This window comes from Heliangelus exortis, chromosome 14 (assembly GCF_036169615.1).
Source record: "Heliangelus exortis chromosome 14, bHelExo1.hap1, whole genome shotgun sequence".
NCBI classification, from domain to species: Eukaryota; Metazoa; Chordata; class Aves; order Apodiformes; family Trochilidae; genus Heliangelus; species Heliangelus exortis.
The window spans coordinates 1060689-1085069 of NC_092435.1; the positions used below are offsets into that span (position 1 = coordinate 1060689).

Here is a 24381-nt window from a genome sequence, read left to right on the forward strand (position 1 = left end):
GGGACCGGGGCTCCGGGGTCCCCCCCCCCCCTCCCCGGGCAGCGCTCACGGTCCCCCGCGGTGCTCAGGGCGGTGCGGGCGGGGACGGAGGCTGCGGGGGGCGGCTGGGGGGGTGTCCCCGTTCCCGCGGGTCTGGGGAGGGGTGTCCGGGATGGACCGTGTCCGCGTCCCGGTGTCCCGGTGTCCCGGTGTCCCGGTGTCCCGGTGTCCCGGTGTCCCGGTGTCCCGGTGTCCCGGTGTCCCGGTGTCCCGGTGTCCCGGTGTCCCGGTGCGGAGCTGTCCCTTCAGCACCACGGCACCTGCCGGGAGCGGCGGGGGAAGGTGGCGGTGGGCGAAGGGTTCGGCGGCGGCGGTCTCGGAGGGCCGGGGTGAGTGGGGGGAGCGTCCCGGTGGGGTCTGCCGGTCGCGCAGGCGCAGGGCTGCGCCGGCTCCTCAAGGTGTTGGCGGCGCGGCCGAAGATGGCGACAGACTGAGGGCATGGGGCCCGGCGGGCGCGGCGGGGCCCGCGAGCTGGCGCAGCCGACGGGCCGGCGGAAAGCCGAGTGAGAGCGGGGAGGGAGGGCGGGAGGAAAGGAGGGAGGGAGGGAAGGAAGGAAGGCGGGAGGGAGGGGGAGAGAGAGAGAAAGAGAGAGAGAGAGAGAAGAAGAAGAGAGCCGGAGGGGGTGAGCGGGGGAGCCCGGGCGGGGCATGCCCCCGAGCGGCGGGCAGCGGGCTGGGGCCGGGGCGGGGAGCGGCGGGGCCGAGGCGGCGGCGGGGCCGGCGGTGTGTAGGCGGGGGCGCGGGCATGGCGGCGGCAGCGGCGCGGAGAGGCGGCCGCAGGTGACAGCGGCGGCAGCGCGGGGCGTCCCGCCACCGCCCCCGCCGCCGGCCGCCCCCGCAGCATGATCCGCGGCGCCTGGATGTACCCCCGCGGGGGCGCCGGCGGCGGGGCGGTGTGCTGCGCGCCGCGCCGCAGCGACAAGCCGGTGGCCGACCCCGAGCGGGCGCAGAAATGGCGCCTCTCGCTGGCTTCGCTCCTCTTCTTCACCGTCCTCCTCTCCGACCATCTGTGGCTCTGCGCCGGGGCCAAGCTGCGGGCGCGGGAGCGGAGCGGCGCCGGGAGGCCGCGGGGCCGCGGGCCGCGGGCCTTGCTGGCGGCCGAACCGGCGGGCGGGAGCTGCGAGGCCTTGCTGGGCAACCTCAGCCGGGCCCCCGGCCCCGCCGGGCCCTGCCCCGCCGCCCGCGGCGACCTGGACTCGGCCTGCGCCCGGCTGCAGGCCCTGCAGCGCCCGCGGGGCTCCCCGGCCGGCGCGCCCCTCCGCTCGCCCCCCGCCGCCAACCCCTTCTTCGCCTCTCCCTCCTCCAAGAGGACCTTCCTGCAGGCTTACTTTCGGAACTTCAACCTCTCCTTTTGTGATACTTACACGATCTGGGACCTGCTGCGGGAGATGGCCGGCCCGGACGGCCTGGACTGCAGCCTGGACAACCTGATGGTGGACTTGGTGGTGGCGGCGGCCGGGGCGCTGGGCGGAGGGGCCTGTAGCAGCTGCGTCCAGGCCTACCAGCGGCTGGACCAACACGCTCAGGAAAAATACGAGGAGTTCGACCTCTTGCTGGAGAAGTACTTGCAATCGGAAGAGTACTCGGTCAGATCCTGCCTGACGGACTGCAAGGTAGGGAGCCGGGGAAGCGGGAGGATGCTGCAGGGTGGGAAGGGGCTTGGGATGGGGGGGTCTCGCGTCCTCCTGTGGGGTGAGCACCGTGCTGGCCCCCTGAGCATCGGGGCCTCCTCCCCGTGCTCCTGCCTGGGGCCGGGGGCTGCTGGGGTCTCCTGTGGCCCCCTGAGCTCTGGGGGTCTGTGCTGAGCCCCTCTCCCCATGCTTCTGCCTGACTGTGGGCTGGGGTCTCTCATGGCCCCCAGAGCACTGGGGGTCTGCACTGAGCCCCCCTCTCCATGCTCCTGCTTGGCTGTGGGCTGGGGTCTCCTGTACCCCCCAGAGCACTGGGGGTCTGCACTGAGCCTCCCTCCCCATGCTCCTGCCTGACCATGGGTTCTGGGTCTCCCGTGGCCCCCAAGGGTTTGGGCTGTGCCCCTCCTGCTTGCCCATGTGCCGGGGTCTCCCTTGGCCCCCCCCCAAGCCCTGGGGGTCTGGGCTGCAGGAGGGGGCTGTGACCCTCCTGCCCATGCTCCTGTCTGCCCGTGGGCTGGGGTCTCCTTGTCCCCTCCAAGCCCCAGCCTGGCAGTGCTGGTGGGATGGCTGCAGAGCCCTGGGGTGGCCAGGGTGGGCTTGGTGGGAGCAAGGGGGCAGAGTGGGGGCTCAGCAGCCTCCCACCACCCCCCTCCCCATGACGTGTGGATCCCCTCACCGCTGCCTCTGGCCTGCTGCTGTTGGGGAGGGGGTGCCCAGGAGGGGTGCTGTGTAGGGATGGGGAGCTCTGTGTGGCCATCCTTATGCTGAGGTCTGCAGACAGGCAGTGACCTGAGATGAACCATGGTGCTGGAGTCCCTCCCCTGCTTACAGCAGCTCTTTCCCAGCCCTCCCACCCCTTCTCCTCAGAGAGACAGACTGGGGGTGCTGGGATGTGCCCTCCCCTTGATGTTACCCCCAGACTGTCCCTAGCCTAGGGTATGGTTGAGTTTCTGGAGGTAAATGAGGTTCCTTCCCCCTCAGTCAGACCCAGCTTCAGCACGGTGCCATCTCCTCTCCAAAATGAGAGCTGTGGTCCCAGCTCTCTCCTGAGCCTGGTGTGGTTCTGCTGGGTGTTCCCAGCTTCCCCACCAGCCTCCATCTGCTCAGAGCTGCCTGACTCACCTGCCTCTCTTCCCTCCAGACATCACCCCCTGGCCAGCCTGATGGTCTCCATAATTCCTGATGGTCTCCATAATTCCTGATGGTCTCCATAATTAAAGCTCCTTTCCCTTCCTGGGAGCAGTGTCCTGGGGGAGAGGCAGCAGGGTCTGTTACAGCATCACCCTCAGAGGGATGGAGGCCAAGCATCCCTGGGACAGGATAGGATGGAGCTTGGCCACTGCTCTTCTGGGAAAGTTCTGCAGGATGCTGGGAGCTGTGGTGGCTGCACAGGTGGCTCTTGGCACCCTGCTTGTCCCCTGAGGGACAGTGAGGTGCTTGGTGCCTTTTGTCAAGGGCACGATCCTGGCCACCAGCCCCTCTCCAGCTTGGGTTTCTGCATCAGGGCTGTAAGGAGCCAGTTGGAAATGGTGCTGGTGTTCTGGGCCGGTGCCAGGCCAGGTAATTACAACCTGCTTGCCCAAATTCCCCCAGCAGTTTCCAAGGTATGTGGTGTACAGCCTTGCAAGGAGTGGTTTGGTCCTTCTGCTGCTTCTCTGCTTCCACAGGGAAGGAAGGGACCCAGCAGAAGCAGGGTCTTCCCTCCCCCTGTCCTGTAGAGCCTACAGACTCCCTCAGGATTGGTGTCCATCTCTCCTGAGTCCAATTTCTTTGTGCTTGCTGGTGCAGAGACCTGGGAGGGAGAAGCAGGGATAAGAAAATAATCATTACCTTTGGGTCTTGGGCAAGGAGATGTTCCCATGGGCTGCACGGTGTCTAGAAACAGAGCTGTGCTTAGATCAGGCTTCCTTCAGTGTCCCCTGGTTACACGAGGCTTGGTTAAGTGTCCCCTGGTCTCAACATCTTGATGAGAAAGCAGGAGAGGAGCTGGGATGGTGCAGAGCTGGAGCAGCAGCAGGAGGTGCACACGTTGTGCCACGTTGGCCATCACATCCTTGGAGCACCTGGGAACACCATCCCTGAGGTCTCACAGGGAGGTGTTTGGGAAGCAGCAGGAGGGTGGGAGCAGTGGGGCCACCCCGTGCAGGCTGACCCCAAGGGAGATGTCCAGGGTGGGTGCCCTCCCTGCTCCTGCTCCTGCTCCTGCTCCTGCTCCTGCTCCTGCTCCTGCTCCTGCTCCTGCTCCTGCTCCTGCTCCTGCTCCTGCTCCCCTCAGTCTCTGGTGAAAATCAGGCCGCTTATTTCAGGTGTTTGGGTGGATGTGTAGGTGCCTGACTTCGGGCTCCTGCCAGCCCCATCCTGGGCTGCTGGGTGGCTGTGTCCTGTCTGTGAATCCAGGCTAACGTCAGCCTGGCCCAGCGGGGTGGTGACCAGGGGGTTTTGGCCTGATTTGCGGTGGCCTGGACCTCAGGAGGGGCTGTGGCTGCTGGTTGTGTTTGAACAAAGCTGGCTGGCGGGATTTTTGAAGCAGCCTGGATGGGTAATTCCTATCCAGATGGTGAAGAATGCTGCATTTCTGAGGAGACTCGTGGCTGCACGCCGCTCGTGTGAATATCCGCTTGTGAGCAACAGCAGAGAGACCAGCAGCAAATGACAGCAAAAATTAGGGGAGGAGGAAAACATAATAGCTCAGCTGGCACGAGAAGCTCCTGCTACATCCTCAGAGCGGGACCCTGGCTGCAGAGAGCCCTGAGTCTCGGGGTAAACAGGATTTAAATAGCAGTTCTGGGGCTGGGTGAGTGTGTGGGGCAGGGGAGGGTGCTCGGGCTGCTGTGCTGTGGGGCTGCATCCCCTCTGCATCCTCCCCGTTCCCCCTTTGCATCCTCCCCACTGCCCCTCTGCATCCTCCCTGTTCCCTAACAGTGGCTGGAAAACTGAAGGCAGGGAAACCAAGCAGCTCCAGCTCACCTGCATGCAGCATTCCCTCTGCAGACCCACGTATCCCTTCATAGCTCCATCCCAAGGAATGGCACCCATGGAGTGCTTTGGCAGCCAAATGGCCCCCGTGGTTTTGGGTCCTTCTGGCATCTGCTTTAAAACAAGAGCAGCAACAAAAGCCCCCAGCAGAGCAGCCCCACTCCTCTGTGGTTTGACCCCGAGTTAAAAACTTGGAAGGGGGTTGGAGGCACCTGAGTCTCATGGTTCCCTGCTGATCAGGCACCCCAAGGGCTTCCTCTGGTTTTGGGGTGCTGTGCTTGGCAGGTGCTGTGGGAGGGTGGGCTGCATCCTCAGTATCCAAACCCCAGAGCCATCTGTGCCCAGAGCTTGGGGGAGGCTGAGTCAAACTCTCCCCAAGAGATAGAAATGCTGTGAAACGGTGGGGTCTCTCTAACTCATCTGCTCATGCTGTAATACTCTCCTAAGCCTTTTTATTTTCTGCTCAGAAATAATTCCTGGGCAGATCCCACTTTCCTGCAAACACCACTGTTATTCCCGTGTAGCACCCTCAGCTTCCAAATCACACTCTGAAAATGTTTTACTTATTACTCCTACAACTAGCACCAAAAATCCCTGTGGCTGAGAGGCAGTGAAATGTGGAAATACATTTCTTGGGTTGACTGTTCGTTTGCATTTGATGTTTGATGGGGTTTCCTGGAGCCTGGCTCTACAGCCCCTGGTGGGCAGGCTCCCCAGAGGGAGGGGATGGAGTGGGTCCACAAGGTCATAGGATCAGTGAAGTGTTTGGGCTGGAAAAGACCTTTAAGATGATTAAGTCCAACCACTGATGGTCCATTAGTCTTCTGAAACACATTTCACTTCTTGCAGTGGGAGAAGACTTGAGTGCCAGCTGCTGGGGTCATGGTGCCAGCTGTGGAGGTGTGCTTAAGAGGTGGGAAATACTCAGGGCTGTAAGAGGGAAAATCCATGAAATGAGTTGGGAGCAGCTGCCTGCCACCACCATCTCCCCTCTTCCTGGGTGATGTTTTGTTGCTGCATGGTGAACTTCTTGCACTGGGCTGTGGTGGTGACACCTTGGTCTCACCCTTCAGAAGAGCTGGAGGAGGTCACAGCCCCAGGGCGTGGGTGTTCCAGCTGAGTGTCCCTCAGGAATTGCAGGGCAGGAAGAAATCCCCGTTCCTCCAAAGTAGTACCCCGTGGGATGTGTGTGGCTGCCTTGTGCCTCTTTGCTGTCTTTCTGGAGAAGCAGCTTTGCTCCAGCTCAGCCGCTGCCAGGTGAGAGCTTTGCTCCTGGGCAGCTCTTGTCTTCCTGCTGCCTCCCACAGCCCCAGCGCAGAGCTCTCCTCAGAGTGCCCGTTCCTACCAGTGCCAGGACAAATCAAGATCTATGGGACAAAGCTTGCAGAATTAAAGACTCATTAGGTTGCAAGAAACAAAGCTGTGGAGAGAGAAGGACTGACAGGCAGGAGCTGCAGGGCTGGGGCTGGGAGCGGAGCTGGTGGGCTGGCGAGGCTGGGCAGGACCTGGAGCATCTCAAATCAGATTAGATGAGCAGGGTTTCTCTGTGTGCCTGGGCTGGTTGGTGGCTGTTGAATCCCGCTGAGACCCAGGCCAGATCTATTTCTGTGCCTCTGGTTTCCCCATTCCCTACCAGAGAGCCTGTGATGGGGAGCCTGGCAGGGCAGGAGTTCACTCCTGAGGCTTTGACAACGTGCTGGTGTTTCCCTGCTGTGGGTGTGCAGGTGATGCAGTGAGGGGCTGGTTCCTGGTGTGAGGTGCTGCAGGGCAAACCTGGGGTGCCCAGGTTCAACATCCTCCAGGGATCCTGTTTTCTTGCTCTTGTTTAGCCAGAAACAGCAAAAGGAACCTACATCTCTGCTCAGCAGCCCTCCCTGCTGAGCATCTTCTGGGAAGCCAAGCATGCCAGGAGCTGGAGCCCAACATCCCAGGGACACCCTGGGGCTGGGGATGCCTTGCAGGGGAACCAAAGCAGCTTTTTCCTTTCACAGAAGCAGCTCAGGTTGGGTTTGTCTGGGCTGAACTTACCCAAAATGCAGCTTACTCAGGTGCACTCTGGCTTCGGGCTGGTTTGGCTCCTTGCACAGAGTGGAGCTCTCCTGAGAACCACAGCAAAGGTGATTTCACTGAGCTCTGGCTTCTTTTTCTGTGGACGTGAAGCCCAGGGTGGGTTCACATTAATACCATGGCTTGCAGGGAACCTGCTGGAGGGATACAGCAGATCTGCATCCCAGGATGGGTGCCTGGTCCCCTCTCTCAGCATGGGTGACCTCGTGGGTGCTGCACCAGGAGCAGCAATGCCCAGGAGGGGACAGGCTGCTCCCAAGCACCCAGCAGCTCTGGTGTCTGCAGAGATAGGAACGAGCCTGGCTGGTGAGATGGAGCTTTAGTGGCATTTCATGAGGTGAAAAAAAATTCCGGAGTAGTTCCAAGGATTTTTGGCATTGTTGGCAGCTTTAGCAGGACCACGTGCACGAGCTTAGCCGAGTGTGCAGCTCCACAGTACACACCAATTCCGTGTCAGCAATGGCAGCTTCATCAGCCCTGCACTTAGATGTGATTAAATTGCAGAACGAATCTGAAGGCAGTTGGGTGGTGGTGTGAACAGGGGGGATTTACCTCTGGTTTCAGTGGTGCCGGGATGCCCGCTGCGGGCTGGCTGTGGTGCTCCTCACCTGCCAGCGTCTGTCCAGGGGGAAAAAGAGCAGAAGTTTCCCAAGGCAGCAGCAGGTCTGAGGCTCAGCAGGACTGTGCAGCAACAGGCAGGTCGGCAAATGGTGCAGGGGAGGGCGAGAGAGCTGTCTCCATCAAACTGTCACCAAGTAGCTACAAGTGACGCAGGTGCCAGCGCCTGTTCTGTGCCTGTGTGCTCCCGGCTGTTCCTGCTGCCTGTCCCCAAGCCCGGGCTCCTCTCTATGTGTTCCTGTCCCCAAGCCTGGGCTTCTGTCTGTGCGTTCCTATCTCCGTGCCCAGGCTCCTCTCCGTGTGTTTCTGTCCCCAAGCCCGGGCTCCTCTCCGTGTGTTCCTATCCCTGATCCCGGGCTCCTCTCCATGCCCGGATTCCTCTCCGCGTGTGCCCATCCCCAGGAGCACGATGTGCTCCACCAGCGGGGTGGAACGAGCCCCTGGATGGAGCAGGCTCAGCTCAGTGTGATGCTCCAGCAGGCAGCACTGCCCTCAGGACAGCAGCCAGCCAGCCCTGCTCCTGTGGGGTGCGGGCAGGGAGCCGGGAGCTCAGCGGCCAAACGTGTCGCCTGGTAAAATGACACACACCCCCCTGCTCTCCCTTTGCCTTCTGCCTCCGTCACCACGGGCTGCCTGGGGACAGCTGGTGATGCTGGTGTTGGTAGCAGGCAGCCGTCCACAGGACCCCGTGGGGTTTTTCCTCCGTGTCCCATCTCGGGAGCTGCAGCAGGTTCAGGGTGTGCCTGGGTGCCGGGGCTCTTCCCGCGGTCACCGGGTGCCATTAGGATGCAGCTCGTGCCTGGCTCCACGCAGAGGATGCTTGGTTGTGCTGTCGTTTGAAGGGCAATGACTCAGGGACAGCAGATCTGTGAATGAGACGTGGAGGCTGCTTGGGTGAGCAGGAGCCATCTGTCCACACTGCCTGCAGCCCAGCAGCTGCCTGCCTGGGGATGCTCGGACGCTCTGGCCTCGCTCCTCTTCCCCCCTTGGCTTTTCCTTTCGGTTTCTCCCCCCTGGACCTCTTTCTCAGCAAGAGAGTGCTTATTGAAAACAAACATTTTGTTTTCGATGTGAAAGTAGTGCAAAGCTCAACCCTCTCCAGACGTGGGTCTCTTCCCGACCTCCTGGTCTCCACATCACTTTCCATGGAGCTGGATGGTGGAGAGGAGCCACGAGGTTGTGTCCCTGCAGAGCTTCCCTGCCCTGTGCCTGCAGAGGAAACCCCCTCACTGGAGTAGCTGGGGATGGGAGCACTTGGAGCATTGCAGCCCACTGCTGGGCTGCTTGGGTGTGTAGGAAATACACCTGAGGGTATATTGCAAAAATCAAGGCATCAGCTCGGTGATGTTTAGGAGCTCTGCTGTGTTACCTCACAGCACACGTCCCTTGAGGCAGGATCAGGCCCTTCTGTGCACATGGGTTGGGAGGCAGCTCTGTCCTGACACCCCAGAAAAGCCCTTGCTGGGCACTCACACCCTCCCAAAACTGATGCTGCAGCCTAACGCTGCCTCGGGCGGCCGAGGCACCCACTCTGCTGGAGAAACTTCTTCCTCACCCCCATCAGATGGTGGGTAATTTATGACTCGTGGCACTGAAGTGTCTAGTCTTTATTTTTTTATATCCTATCTAGTGTAACAGGATGTTCTCATTATCTCTATAAATGTTTAATCTACTTTCAAATCCTGCTAAGCTCCTGGCTGCAGCAGTATCTAATGGGAGTGAATTCCTCAAGTGATTCCAATAGCTGGCAGGGACCTGACTTTCCCTCTGTCCCAACTCGATCGTGTTCATCAGCAGCTCCAGAGCAGTCTTTAATTACTGTTTAACTAATTGGGCTGATAGCAGACTGGGCTGCTAACTAACCCACTGGTTACCTGCAGCCATGAGCATGGTCTGTCCAGAGCTGTGCTGGCTGGAGCAGCCACAGCAAAGCCATCACTGAGCTCACCAAGCCCCCTGGCCTTCCCAGGTGCTCTGAAACCCCCACGAGGTATTTTTTGGGTGCTGGTTGAGGGCAGGACACTGTGCTGGGGTCTGGAGTGGCTGTTGGGTTCCTCCTGCAGCCAGTATTGGGGTGCCTGGAGCTGCTCCCCTGGCCTGGGGCTGGCCGCTCGGGGATGATTTTATTTCTCATCCTTGTCTTGTTGTGCCACTTGGCCTGTCTGTGGGTGTACTTGGACTTGCTTGTACTTTTTCACTGGATTATTCAGGTTTTGTTGTTGCCTTGACCCCTCTCAACATCCCAAGACCCCGACCCCACTCCACCAAGGGCAAGAATCATTCCTAATGTGGTGGCACACTGGTGATGGGGCTTCCTTTCCATGGAAAACTGCTGTGTCAGGAGCTTCCCAGGGAGGCTGAAGGCTTAGTCCCTGTGCAGCCTGGCCATGACACAGAGCTTGGTTTGCTGTTTTGGTGCTTGTGGTGCTGCTCTGGTTTGGTGTTCCCCACCTTAGGCTGGGGGCACCTGGACTGTGTGCTGGTGAGCCAACAGGATTGGGTTTGTTAGGAAGAGGATCCCTATCCACAGCCCCAGGACAGCTTCCCCTTGGGTCCTGACCAAAGGACAAAGCCCTCCAGATACTAGGGAGAAGCTGCTTGCTCCCTGGCCATGAGTGATTTGTCCTGATCTCCTTCCCAGCTCTCCTGGAGTCCATCCCATTCCCACACAGACCTTTACACTCCCATCCTGGCCACTCCTCCCTGGTGAACTGTTCCCCTCCTCTCTAAACCCCATCCAAAACCTTTAGGGTACTCTCTGGATTGACTGCCACCCTCTCACCCCTCATTCCCACCCTTTCTGTGCCCTGGGGCTGGTGTGGCCAGACGGGTCTCAGGACAGAGCCCGTGGCACAGTGGGATCCAGTCCTTGCTTCCAAGAGGAGCAGGCTCCATGTTCACTTTGTTTGCTTTCAGTAGATTTGTCATGCAGCAGAGCCTCCAGGCAGCCCACCACGACTGGGGCCATCTTGTACCAGACACTGTCCCTGCATGCCAGGAGAAGTCATAGGGTGAGCAGAAGGGACAGAAATGGGATGCCAGGGGACAGAGACGAAGCAAGAGCTAGCAAGTGACTGCCACCCTGTCTGCATCCTCTCTTGGAGGATGGACACGTCTGTCCCCAGGTGGAATCTGATAATTAAAGGAAGATATCATTTCGTGGGAATTGTAGTGCTTTTGAGCAGTGGTGTGGGAGCAAAAGCTTGTTGGGGTCTGTCGTGGGGGGCTGGGTGGCTGGACCATGGGGAGAAAGTCCCCTGGTGGGGACTCCAGGTGTGTACCCCGGGTGTGGGAGGTGTGGGGGCTTTGCTGAGGCAGAGGGAGATGCTTTTTCCCCTGGTCTTTGCCTGCTCCAGGTGTTCCCAGGGTGGGCATGGAGCTGCCCAATAGCAGCTTCATCACACTCAGCTTCAGTGTTCAGGGTTTGGGAGCTGGGCTTTGGGCAGGGGAGGTGTGTGGAGCTCAGGCTTTACAGATGGTTTTGTTTTGCAAGATGAGCCTTGAGAGAAACGTGTGTCTCAGGCTTGGTTTGAGTGGCTTGGAGGGGGCTTCATTTGGGGGGAGCCCTTTTTTTTTATAAAAGAAAGGGCTTTCAGGTAGTACCTTTGTTCCAAAGCTGACAACTAAAACAGAGATGCTAAAAAACAAACTTATCCATGAAGTCACTAAAGTGTCTTGAGTAGGTAGCTCTGACTTCTGGTGCTTTGGGACGTGTCTGGAAGTGACTTCAGGCTCAGGATCTGCTGGAGCTGCTGGCAGGGCCATCAGTCAGGTCCCTGGGTGTGAGATGGGAGGCAGAGACATTTCCCCTGCTCGGGGCCCTCCTGGAGGCTGCTGGTCAGTGCTGGGCCCAGCACAGCCTCCCCTGCACAGCTGCTGCCCCCCCTCCATGCCCTGGGGTGCTGGGGTACAATGGGCAGAGGCTCCTGGGTGCTCTCCTCCCCTGGTTGTGAAAGGGAGGATCGATGGCTCCAGCGCTGTCATCGCCAGGCACAGCTCTACATTATAGTAAAAAAAAAAAAAAATTTAAAAATACACAAACCACCAAAAAAAAGTATTAATTGCACGCAGTTGTTGGGTTCTGGGGTTGGGTTGTGTTTCCCTACCCACCCCCCCCCCTTTCACCTCGCTAAACCCAGAGCATGTGAATGTGGTGAGGTGGGGATAATGCATCTCCAGAAGTATCAAAGGGGTGACCAAAAAAGCAGCTGCTGCAGATACGGTGTTAGAACAGCCTATAGCGAGGCTCATTAGAAAAAAAAAAAAATAACAAAAAAACAAAAAACAACAAAACCCATCAAAACAAACAGCAAAAACTGTTTAAAAAGCTCAACATTGTTAATGTCAGAATTGCAGGCGGCTGTAATTGAATACAGTGGTAATTGGACATTGCAGCTTGTGTTTGTGACTCCTGGCCAGCCGTGGATGTTAGCATTCCCTTAATCCTCTGCCATCTGAGGGGGCTCTTCTCTCCCCCGCTGCGTGTCCTGCTTCCCGCACTGCATCCTGATGTGCCAGAGCTTGGAGAGCTGCCCGAGCTGCTCATTAGCAGTACTCATTTCCCTGTGTCCAAGATTAATGAGGCGCAGCCACTCCAGATGCTCGTCTCAGGCCGTGATGGAAATGTGAGTCCCAGGAAAGGCTCCGGGAGGGGAGGAGCAGCTCTGGGCCTTGGGGGGGCTGGCTGGAGCAGGCAGGGATTTCTCCTCCTGGCACACCTGGAAGTGGATGTCCAGGCAGATGCTTCACCCCGATGGGCGAGGTGTGAGTGAGCTGAGTGCAGGTTTGGGGAGGAAGGGTTTGGGCAGGTTCCTGATGGGCTCCTAGAATCCCAGAACACGTGTTGGAAGGGACCTCGAGGCTCGTCTGGTCCAGCCTCTCCTGGAAAAGAGTCCGTGGAGCACCCATGGCAGCAGCAAAGAGAAGGAGTAGAGTCCTGAGAGCAGAGCCCAGCAGCTCCCGGGACAAACTCCGAGCATCCTGCTGGGTCTGCTTCCTCCTGGGCAGCGAGGAACAAAATCTGGCACAGAAGCTCCTGCCAGCTCCTCCTCTGACTGCTGCTTGCAGGTCTGGGTGGAAATGTGAGCAGACAGGTAGCTGCTGGGAATCCCATTCATTTTGTTTCCTCTTAATGTCTTTCATGACAGGGAATTAAGCTCAAATGAAGCCGTTTCCTCAGTAACTATTCTGGCCCACCCGCAGACTCAGCTGTAGGTGTCTGGCTGTCCTCATCCCCCTGGAGTTCTCCCCTTCCTGGGCAGCAAAACTCCTTGTGCTTTCAGAGTCATCTAGCCAGTCCTCTTGAGTTAAAAATGCAGAAAGAGGGCACCAAAATAGAGCTTGTTGGAGTTGAGGTCACTTGTATTTATTTGGCCAGGCTGGAGATGAGCCAGAGGCACAAGGAAGAACAGGAGGAACGCTGACTGCAACCGAGCAGTGCAGGTGACAGCCACGGGGACCTGGGGTGACATCCCTGCTGACCAGGCTGCTCATGTCACTGTGGAGGTGACCAGGAGGGAGAGTCAGAGATGATTAAAGGGCTGGGAGAGAGAGGGGAAGAGAATTGGAGAGAGTAAATCAGCAGAGCTTGTCTAAGCTATGGCTGAACCGGGAGCGCGGTGCATCTGCAAATCCTGGAAATGTGCAAACACCCAGGGGAGAGAGAGGGCTGGTTGGGGGAGTGATGGAAGGGAATGAACTTTTGGGATGGAAAAATGTAGGTCAAGCAGGAAGGAGAACTTGCAGGCAGCAAGATGAGTGCTTTCTGTGGTACAACAACCTCCTCGAGAGGAGAGCTTTGCCTGTTTGCTCTTTATTGCTGATTCCCCCGCAGTGTGTGTGAGACAGGGACAGAGGTGGCTGGGCACTGCTGGTGCTGTGTGACAGACAGACCTGGCACGTAGAAAAAGCCCCAGATGATTAATGATGAAAAACAAGTGGCAAGTTTTTGGTGTCTTTAATTCTTGTTTAAGTTTGCTGGCTGTTTGCGGTGTGGTTAACGCAGCCAGTTTTTAATCCTGGAAACTTTATGACTTGGCCGGGGAGGGGGGAGAATTCATCTCACCCAGCTTCAGGCATTTAAAATTCCAGCAGCTGCTCTACACGGGCTGTCAGAAATCCTCGACAGGGAAGGAGAGCAGCCCTGCTTCAGAGGGATGTGTTGTCCCTCTCCAGATGACTCGTGTTGAGACAGGGACTTGCTGAGTCCTTGCACAAAATTAAGGATGTGTCTCATCTGGCCAGGTCCTGGACAGTCAGTGGATGGTTTGAAGCCCGTTTTATACCTCCTGGTTCTCCATCCCATCTGTAGTCACTGTCCACTGAGATGCCTGACCCTCCTTTCCATCCTGTTGAGGTCGCATGGAGAGCAATCGTAGATGCTTTCATGAAGGAGAAAAGTTCACTGAGCTGGTGGAGTGTCCTGAGCCACCCACCCAGGGGTCCTTCTGTGTCCTCCTTGCAGTCCCACCATCCCCATGCTCCCAGCATGGTCCCTGGTGGAGCAGAGGCTGGAGAGGGGACGGACGTTGGGCTGGGGTTGAGGTATCTCTGGGTGCCTGCCCTGTCCGTGTCCCCTCCTCAGCCCCAGGGAACCAGCTCGGGCAGATGCAGATCCCAACCTCAAAGCTCTCCCTCCTGCTTGTGTCCTCCCAGCCCGGCTGCAGGGTCAGACCCTTCTCTGGAGCATTTCTGCTTTGTCAAAGTCATGAACATCCAGCAGGCCAGGGAGAAAAAGCAGGACCACAGCTGGGTTTCCCACAGCCCAGCTGAAAGCCTTGACCACAGGGCTATTGGCTGCTCTGAAAGATTTGCTCCCTGTATTGTGTCCTGGCCTTGATCAGCCTTTTTTTTGTGGCTAAAGTTTCACCAAAATTCACATTTTTCCATGAAAATTTTCATGAATTGGCATTTTTCAGGAGAGGAGGGAAAAAGAAAAAAAAAAAAAAAAAAAAAGGAAACTAAAATAACTTGCCAAGAATTTCCCAACCCGCTTTAATCCTGAGACACTACCATGATCCAAACAAACGATGATAAGGATCTATGGAAACATGGGGAAACAAAGAAGTGATGTTTTTTAAAGCCTCCAGAAAATAAAAATGCAGCTGGAAGGAGGAGCACAGGGTTTTTTTTTTTTCTCTAAGCACGCCGAGGAGGGAAATTCATTCCCTTTGAATCACAGGGAGTCCTTTCTGGTTGGTTTCAAAGGAAGTTGGATGTGGTCATTGGCATGACCTTAACTCTGGGGCTGAGATACATTCAGAGATGAGCTGGAAGCACCACAGAGGGTGCTGCTCTTCCCAGCCATGCCGTGGGTTTCTGTCAGCCAGAGGAATGCCATGAGGAATGATATCTCTCTCCCTTTGCCAGCCAGCCAAGACAAACAATTTCCACCCGTGCCTGATGCTCGGGAGATAAAGGGGGATGAGGGAGATGTGGTCTTAACCAAAGCCATCTGGGCTGTGCCCTGCTGTGCCCAGGCAGGGGTTGTGGCAGCCACAGGTGAGCCTCCAGCTTGCTTTTCCTTCTGGAAACATTGCCAGGCAGAGGTCTGACCCACAGGAGGGTGAGCTCAGGGGCATCTGAACCACCCTGTGGTGCCTTCGAGTGTCAGAATACCCCTGGAAAGTGAGGGTGTTCCCCCAGGGGCTGCTCCTGCGAGCCACAAGAAGCAGCATGGATTTCTGCCAGCTGGGAATGTTCTCCCCTGAACCAGGCAGGGGGGTGGGGAAGGTGTTACGGGGTGGCAGAGGGACCAGCCTGAGGCTGCAGCCCCACTGCTCCTGGCCAGCAGCTTCCCCAGCAGGCAGAGATCTGGGGAATGTCTGGTGAAGATCAGCCCGTGGTCTGCTTTGCTGTCCCCTCCTCAGAGCCTGTGGGGACCACAGCGTCTCAGCAGAGTCACCATCATCTGTCTCAGTGCCTGTCTGTAGGGGACATTATTCCGTGTGGTTAATTAACTTTTATTTCTGCAGTGGGTTGAGTTTGTTGGATGAGTTCCAGGGTCCCAACACTTCAGGGTTTTATTCGAACGGGTGGGTGAGCTCAGGAAGTGACCCAGATCCAACGTAAACCCAGTTCTCGTGTCTGCTGAGCTCTCCCTTCCCCTTCCACCCCACGGTGCTCGGGGTGGTGACATCTCCTTCTTGGTGGCTTCCCCTAGGCTGTCTACAAGGCCTGGCTCTGCTCCGAGTATTTCAACGTGACCCAACACCAGTGCCGACACCGGATCCCATGCAAGCAATACTGCCTGGAGGTGCAGACCAGGTGCCCCTTTGTCTTACCAGACAATGATGAGCTGATCTATGGAGGTTTGCCTGGCTTCATCTGTACAGGTAAGGAGGTCCAGGGAGCGGGACCACCAGGGGACATGGGGTGGGGGGATGGGACAGGGTGCTGAGGAGCCCCGTTGAGCTTTGCAAGAATTAGGAGGGGTTTTTTGGGGTGAAGAGGGAGGAGTACAGCATGGAACCATGTGAAGAACTGCTGAGACATGGAAGCGTGGCTGGATCAGTTAATGGAGACACAGCAGCAGTTCTTCATCTAGCTGAAAGCTAAAGCAGGCCCATGAGGGGCTGAAGGTGATGGGATCAGGGCCAGGACACCGCACTGCTACAAGCAGTGTTTGGGGTGTCCTGAATGCACCCCGGGGCTGTGAGCTCTGCCAGCAGGCTTGCAGCCCCACGTAGGGCCAGTTCTGGGGGGATCTCTGGTTGTCACAGGGGTCTCTGGGTTGTCTCCATGTGTCCTGCTTCTCGGGTTCTGCCCATCCCATGGCACAGGGCAGGCGGGCACCGGGGCTCAGCCCCGCTGTGGTCTCTGTCTCTCTCTGACCCCCTCTCTTCTTCCTCTGCCTTCCCACAGGGCTGCTGGAGAACCAGCTGCCCAACGAGGAGGCCAAGTGCTGCGAGGTGCAATGGGACTCCTGCGACCACCCCCCAGACAGCAACGACGACACATCCCCCAAATCCACAGCCTCCGAATCCCTCCATTTCTACCGCCACGACCCCCACCTCCATCACCAGCGGCAGAACCACTACCACCTCTACCACCACTACCAGTACCACCAGCCCCACTCCCCATCCTTGCTGCCGGTCTCCGCAGGGTCTCGCCTGGGCAGCAGCAGGATCAGACTCTGCGTGCTGGTCCTGATGCTCCTCCACACCATGGTGTCCTTCTCCAGCGTGCACGGCGGCGGCGGGGCGGCCGGCGGGGGGCTCAGCCCGGAGGTCCTGCCCGCCCTGGAGGAGAGCGTGGCACGGGACGAGTGACTGGGAGGTCAGAGCCAACCTCCAAGAAGAACGCCAGATCTTTTCCCACGAAGGGGGGGCACACGCTATTCCTCCAATGGGAGGCACGGGATCGGGGGTGACTCACACTTCCCCCTCCCCCCGGGGGTCCCCCCCAGAGCTGCTCGCCGCGGGGCATCCCCGTGATGAAGAGTCTCTAACGCGCACAGGGCTGCGGGACTCGGCTCTGAGAAGGGTTCGGTCAGTAGCAGCCAGGCAGCAGGAAGGTAGGGCAGGGGGCCGGGGGGAGCGGAGGGGAGGGGGTCCCTTTGGAAGAGAGGTGGGTGTGTGTGTCCCATCCCTCTCCCCCAGCCCCGGGACCGCCGCCCGCCCGCCCGCCGCGAGTGCCTTGGGTGCCCGCGCCACGCCGAGGGTCGATCGTCGGCCTCAGCCCTGGTTCTTTTCCTCCTCGGTCTGTAAATCCCAGGTGGGCAGGGAGGCAGCACCTCTGGGCACAGCCCTGTCCCCCCACTCCTGTCCCCGGGGATACACCCACCAGCTGGAGGCAGAGCCACCCCGGGGGTGACATCACCCTCGGCGTGACCTTCCCCTCCGCACAGCCCGGGCTCGTCCCCTTGCTGGTGGGTTTGGGGGAGAGGAGCAGGATGGCAGTGTGCTAAACTGTGGGATTTCTCTGGGTTTGTCTCTTTACAGTCCCAACCTGAGCCTCCAACCTTGCCTCTCCTGCTCCTCCTCCTCTCTGTAGGGGAGGGAGGAGGCAGGGAGCAGGAGGGACATCCCCAACCTCCCCACATCCCACTTTGCTCAGCATCCCGATGATTTGGTTTAACCTTTTTTTGCTTGCTTGCTTGCTTGATGAGAGTGCTGGTGTCTGAGAGGAGTTAGGGAGATTTGTCAGAGGCTGAGCAGGGCAGTGGGGTGCAGCATGGGTGCAGGGCATCTGAAAGCATCCTGCCATGCTGCCCGGCCACAAATCAGCAGCTGGATGGCAGAAGGGCTGGGAAAAGGGCTGGAGAAATCTGGCTTGTAGGGAGCATCTCCCGTGCAAAGAAGAGGCACTGATAAAGCTGGGGAAGAGAGTTTTTGTGAGTCCTTTCTATCTGTGGATCTTCTCCACATTAGAAAATTTTCAGGAGCCCATCTGGGACAGCTGGACCCAGCCAGGCAAGGTGCCTCATTTAGCTCACTTATTTTTTTTAACCTGGGCTCAGCGTATCCAGGGATTCAGCCCCAAACAGACATCAGATCCTGCTTTCCTTGTCCTCCCAAAATTTCCTCCCACCCAGTAGGAACTTTTCCTAGCAGGAATACTGATGCCTGGGGGATGGCTGCACACCAGAGAGGGTAAGTTCATTCTGAGGAAGGAAGAAAGTGTGTTTCAGCTTGGGTCAGCTGCAAAATGTCCTGGTTGCAGTGGGGAAGTGACCCTGCTCCTTGCCTGCAGAGGACATGTGATGGTCCCTGTTTCTAGGTTGCTTCTTGATGGGGGGCTGAGCCCAGGCTGGATCCCTGCAGCCTTGCAGCCTGCTGGAGCAGGAGGGGATGTCCTGCTGCATCTCAGTCCCATCCCAGATTCCTGTGAGGATCCAAGAAGTTGAGGGCTGTAAGAGTTTTGGGGTTACTGGTGTGTTGGGGTGAGGCAAAGCCACACAGAGCCCCATGAGCAAAGCTGCTTCCTACCCGGCTGGAAGAAGGAAGCACAGGGCATCTCCTGGGAAGGACAGGGTTCCTGGCCTTTCCAACCCATTTCCAGACCAAAGAGGCTCTGAGAGGCAGCTGAATGTTTCATTTCTGCTTTGACTTGAATCTCAGAGCTTTGGGGTGATGTTTACACCTTCACAGTTGCCTGTTACCAAAGTCCTGCAGATCCCAAGCCAGTGACCCCGCTGTCCCTCGGTGGCCGGGCTGGGAGAGGTGATGCTCATGGGGGATGCAGGGAGGTTTTCCCCAGCAGATCTCTTTGCTCTTGCCACCCAGGGAAGGGAGGACCCTCCCAGTTCTGTTATTCCTCGCAGCATCCCTAGATTTCCAGTCTAGTTTACACTTCTCTGAGATCCTGGGCGTGCAATCCCTCAGCAAAGAGGGACCCAGCTCCCCAGTTTGCTGAGGAATGAGCCCTGTGGCTGCTTTGGTGATGAGGAGGAACAGTCAGCTGGAGGAAGGGAGGCACGGTCCTGTGCCTGCCTCCAGACAGCCCCATCCAGCCCCTGCTGAAGGAAATTAGATTTTTCATGCACTGCCAAGAGTTAAGCTAATTCCAGGCGCCTCTCTCAGAGATAGGCTGCATCCAATCTTCCAACAACTCATCTAGAGAGAGAAGAATAGCCCAGTGTGGTGCGTCAGCGAGTGGCCCTGAGTCACTGGCCCTGCTCATTGTCTCTTCTGAGACACTGAGCAGTGCCCCAGCTCCCTCCTCTCTGCCATCCATCCCTCTGACTCCAGAGCCTGCTCCCCAGGCCTCTGTGCCCTCCTGCTCACCTTGAAGGTCTTCTGCTCCACCGGGGAGCAGAGCCACGGCCCCAGGTGTTGGTGGCAGTGAGGGCTCGGGTGGTTTTTGGTGGCACCGAGGTGTGGTGGTGAGTGGCTCCTGCAGAGTGAGTGAGGCCCTGGGGTATCCTCAGGTTTGGGTGGGATAACCCAGGACAAATGTCGTCACCTTCCGTAGTCTCATCTCGGGACCACCTCAAACCCAGGGTCTTGAGTGTGGTTCCTGGGATGTTGGTGTGTCAGCTGGGCTGGAGATGGAGCAGATCCACACGTTTCCCAAGGGGTGGCTTCCCAGGAGGTGCAGAGAGGGGGGGGGAAGGTGCCAGGGGGTGGGCAGGGGTGCAGAGCAAGCGCCGGGCTGGGATTTTTACCTAGTGTGACTGGAAGGAAAGTGCTGAGTCTTCACAGAGCATGGCTTTTGGAAGGAGTTCTTTTATTTAGCAAGTCTGGGCTGCTGTCAATAAGTTCTGTGGTTTTAGGGCACCATATGCTGTATTCAACACTTTGCCAATCTCATTAAGTGGATCCAGATGAGGCTGTGCACAGACCAGGCAGGAGCAGCTGGAAGCAGTGGATATCCCAGTCCAGCATTATAAGGCCGTCGGATAAAAATCTTCTCTTTGGTCTGACATTACAACCTTAACAATCCTCCATCCACGTTAGCTTTCTCTTTGCTCTACGAGAGAAAAAAGGAAACACCAGGAAGGAGATGTTAATATCATCCCAGCTAGTGCCACTGACATGATTTTTATTAAATCATGGCATGGATCTGCCTGGGGTAGGGTGAGGAAGGGTTTTCTTTGCCCTGTCCCTGCAGGTACACTTCAACCCCAGCCCCTCTTGTGCCCTGCAGACCAGAGCCAGGTTCCTGCAGCCCCCTGGGACCTTGGAGAACACCAGGATTTATCCCACCGGGAATTTAAACCCAAGGTGCTTTCACCTCTTCAGTCCAACCATTTTAGATCTTCTCGCCTGTGGAGGTACCATGTGTTAGGAATAACATGGAAAACCCAAACTTCCCTTCAGTGGATGGATTTCTCTCTGCTGGGAGAAGAATTCCCATCGGGAAGGGGTGATTCCTCCCAGGCAAGGCTGGGGGAGCTGAGGGGTGATGCTGTCTCAGGGGCTTCAGGAAGGAGATAGCTGGGTCCTGCCTGGCTGGAGCACTAGTCCTGGGTTCTGCACTTTAATGTAACTGCCAGTTGTACAAATTAATTAAAAATAACTGAAGAAAAATCCCAAAGAAAGGCCCTGCTTCCTCTGGTGAAGATTAATCATTAGTTGAGCCTTTTTCTTATGAAAATACAGATCCATGGTAGCCCCAGGCAAAAGATTCCCAGGGAGAGCCCTCACCATTCGTGCTCTGAGTTAGGGAAATCGCTTTGAAAGCATCTGACAACTAAAGCAGAACATGTTGAGTAACTTGGCAACACTCAGAAAACATCTTGAAATGGTTTTTGTTCAACACATTTTGCTTTGCTTCAATAGGAGATGTCAGGGCAGTTCATTCACTGCCACTCAGGACTGCAGGCGGTGCTGGGAGGCGGCTCCTCTGCCCCCGTTTAAAAGAAAAAATGAAAATCCCTGATATCTGCTGCTCCCGGGGTCGGATCCTGCTTGGTGGTGGGATGGAGCTTCCCATTGCCACGTCCCTTAGGACCAGGCCACGTCGGCAAGGGAGGTGGCCTGGTCCAGCCAGGGAGCAGGGCCCGTGGGGTGGCCAGCGGGACAGGGTGTGCGGGAGGGGACACTGCCTGCTGCTCAGCATGGGGACTGAAGGCTCTGCCCCAGCAAGGCCTGCAGCACCTTGTGATAAGTTCCAGTTTGATACCTCCCTCCCACCTCGGACAGGAATGCCTATAGAGATTGGCAGGGACACAATCGGGATAGAGGGATACTTGGTTTCTGTGAAATTCCCTGTTAAAACCCATGTGACGTGCCAGACAAATTTGTTTATAGACTTTCTGAGCTGCCCCGTGGATACAAATCTCTCTTAAATTATCCTTCAAAGGTTGGGAAGGGCAGCCTCTGGTGTTTAGGCAGAACTTTAATAACCATCTCCTCCAGCCCATCAATCAAAGTCAGTTCTTGCCATCCCAGGGAGGGGGGGACGTTACGAAACCCCGTGGTCACCCCTTCCCCCCCTGCTCAGGGCTCCTGGATCCCCCCAGCTCATGGTGGGCTGCAGGGGTCCAGGCACCATCCAGTTGTGATGTTTCCAGTTGTGAGGCTGTGATTACACCCTCCCTGCAGCCCCAGGCTCCATCTTGACCAACCAAGCCAGCACCAAGCCATGGCTGAGCATCCCCCAAAAACGGGGCTGGCTCCACCACCCCCTGCTCCTTTTTGGGGTCCCAGCTGCGGTGGGTGGGGAGCACTGGGTGAAGGGGAAGGAAGGGTTTTACCTCCACCCTGGGGGTGCAGGGCTGCCCCCAGCCCCTGCCAGGGGGGTCAGCAGCTCCAGGGTGATTCCCAAAGGGACCCTCTGTTCATTCTGGGATGATGGGAGCAAAGGAAATGCTGTGGCCGTAAGTGAAGGATAAATCATTTTCAAACGAGGACCTTAAAAATAAGAATAATAAATAATCCCTTTTAAAAAATGGGGTTTTATCAGCCCTCTCAGCCCCCAGAACCAGGATGTGTGACCAAACCCCATTCCTCCCACGTCCCTTCCCAGGCTTCGTGTCCATGTCTTGTACTTCTGTTCGAAAGAAGGGCTCAGGAGTGGTTTCCAGCCTCGTTAGCATTTTATGCTGATCCTTTTTTCAGGCCAAGCAGTCGACAGCTTCGCTTGTTGTAAACTGGAGCTAAAAAAAAAAAAAAAAAAAAAAAAAAGGGTTTGGCTTATGAAATTTGGGTTTGGTTTTACCATTTTTAAATGTATTTGGGAACTGTACGTGCTCGAGTTGCAAAACAAAAAGACATTTCAAGCCAGACAGTTTTGTTGGTTTTTTTTTAATTTTGAAACTTGTCAAAACAAGCCATATTGATAATTATGACCAGTTTTTTGGGGTTTTTTTTCCAATTGAGAAATGGATCAAGAGCAGTGCTTTCCCACAAAACTTTTCATTTTCAAAAAATAAAATGAAAAAAAAAAAAAACCCAAAACCAAACACAAAAAAAAAAAAAAAAGACACTTTTTCTGCTCGCGCAGTTGGAACTGGTGGCAGTGGATTCAGAGAGAATAGCAATTTGTAAGGAATTCCAACCAGCTCTACTTAAAATAGCATCCAGCCAATTTCTTGGGGGCAGGAGGCTGAAGCTGCTCCGTGGTGAAAGGGAACTGGAAAGCTGCCCTGCTTCCCGGGATGGCTCCAGCCCCGGGTCACACACCTTGGGAACCACATGGACACCTTCCCCTTGGGACCTGCCTGCTGAGCTTCCCCTTCTTCTCCAGCCCTCTCTCCAGCCTCTCTTTTTCTTTTCCCAACCCAACTGAACCCAGCTTCTTCCCACCTTGGAGATGCTCAGGCTGGGAGTTGGGGGATGCCCACAGACCTGGGGGGCTTCCCTGTGCTCCTGGGGGTTTCAGTGGGGGAGAAACTCAGTGTGGGGAATGAGCTCAGCCTGGCAGGGTCACTGAAGTGTGAGGGAAGCCAGCGTCATGGTTGGAGGGGAACTGGTTTGGGGGAGAGGAGTGGAGAGAGCCCCAAGGACGTGGTCCTCGCCCTCTTGCCCTGGGATGTTCCCAGTTTGGGAGATGCTGTTCCCAGCAGCTGGGGGGAGGTCTCCCTGTCCCTCCATGGCTGGGGGGGTCCCAGGGGGACCTCGCCAGGGTCTGGGACACCCCCCTGGGATGGCTTTGCCTGGGTGTTGGTGGGACCAGGCTGCTTGTGACCGAACCCTTCTCAAGTGCTTGTGAAATGTGGGTGGTTACAGAGCTCAGACCTAGGACAAAAAGTCCTTTTACAGTACGGGGTGGCGAGGTGAAAACGAAAAAAAAACAAACAAACCAACCAACAAACCATACTGCTGAAGTCAAAATATTCTTTCTAATCCCCCTGCCCGGTTTCTCTTTCTTTCCAGCTTTCTTCCTCAGCCTCCTGGACCCTCCCTCTCGTTCCCACCCCCCTTCTGTTTCTCTTTCTCCCCTCTGTCATAAGAAAGTGACTGTGTCCTCGAGGGGACAGTTTTCTTATGCCATTTTATACACTGTGCTTCATGTTTAGAACTTTTTTGCACTAGTTCCTATTACATTTATTTTCCAAGATGGTTTGACAAAAAACAAACGACAAAAAAACAAAAAAACAACAAAAAACAACAAAAAACACAAACCCATGCTATAATTCAGTTGTATTAAAAAAAAAAAAAAATATTATCCTACTACTCTCTGTGTTCAATAGTCTCTGTACCTGTAATGCTTTCAGTTCTGTTGTATTTTGGGGCAGAGGTTTTCTCCGCTCCTTGTTTAACCCAGTAAAGAAATAAAATGTTAAGAATTGATGATAACTTCTTCCTCCTCCCTTTCTCGGCGCTTTCGTTCGGGGCCGTGCAGGTCCCGGGGTGCCGGGGGATGTGGTGGAACCCCACCAGAACCTGCCCTGCAGACTCCCTCTCCCCCTCTCCAACGGGTGTTGGGGTTGGTTGGAGCTTTTTTCCCCCTGCGAAATCCAATCTCAAACGGAGGACAGAGGAGGCAGAGCAGAGGGACAATAACCCTCCCTTACTGAAGTTGATTTCGTAACCTTTCTTTATATTCTTTTGTTTCTTGCCTTCACATTTCTTGCCATGGGGCTCACCTCAGAACAATAGGGGCGAAGACTGTCACCAAGAGATTCATCAGAGAATAATGACTAAACCAGGGTATCCAGATTTTGCCCAGCTGAAGTCCACACCCACGTATAATCTGGAATTAATTCATCTGGACAACAGATCCCGGCGTGCGACAGGGAGAGGACGCTCGGCTCCAGATTGAGCACTGCCTGGCAGGGCACAAACCTCTGCAGCTCCCTTCCCCGGCTGGAAGGTCTTGGTTTGGGAAGGAGATGAGGAAAAGAGAGGAGGGAAAAAACCCTACAACAACATCAAAACCAGAAATCGAGTTGGACGGAGATAGGGGTTGTGTTTTAAAAAGCAGATGGGTGCAGGGGTGGAGGTGGTAATGGGTGCAGGAGGGGAGACCCAGAGAGCCCGGGCAGGGAGAGGGGTGTCTGCTCTGGAACTGCCCAAGGCACTGGGGGAGTCAATAATTATCAGGATTTATCCTGACAGGAGCAGAAGGTGGCATTTTCTGGCCTCTCACAAGGTTCTCGTTCCTCTCAACCACAGCGTCTACAAGAGACAGGTTTCCTCTGAGGCTCAGAAGGAATTTAAAA

The 24381-nt window shown here is 56.5% G+C and overlaps 1 protein-coding gene across 1 annotated transcript; it reads left to right on the forward strand.

The window, feature by feature from the left end:
• Positions 1 to 618: 618 nt before the first annotated feature.
• Positions 619 to 23515, forward strand: NALF2 (NALCN channel auxiliary factor 2). The gene is made up of 3 exons (XM_071758126.1): positions 619 to 1652; positions 15493 to 15664; positions 16194 to 23515. The coding sequence occupies exons 1-3, from the start codon at positions 882 to 884 to the stop codon at positions 16598 to 16600; spliced, it is 1350 nt and encodes a 449-aa protein (XP_071614227.1). The 5' UTR covers positions 619 to 881; the 3' UTR covers positions 16601 to 23515.
• Positions 23516 to 24381: the final 866 nt, after the last annotated feature.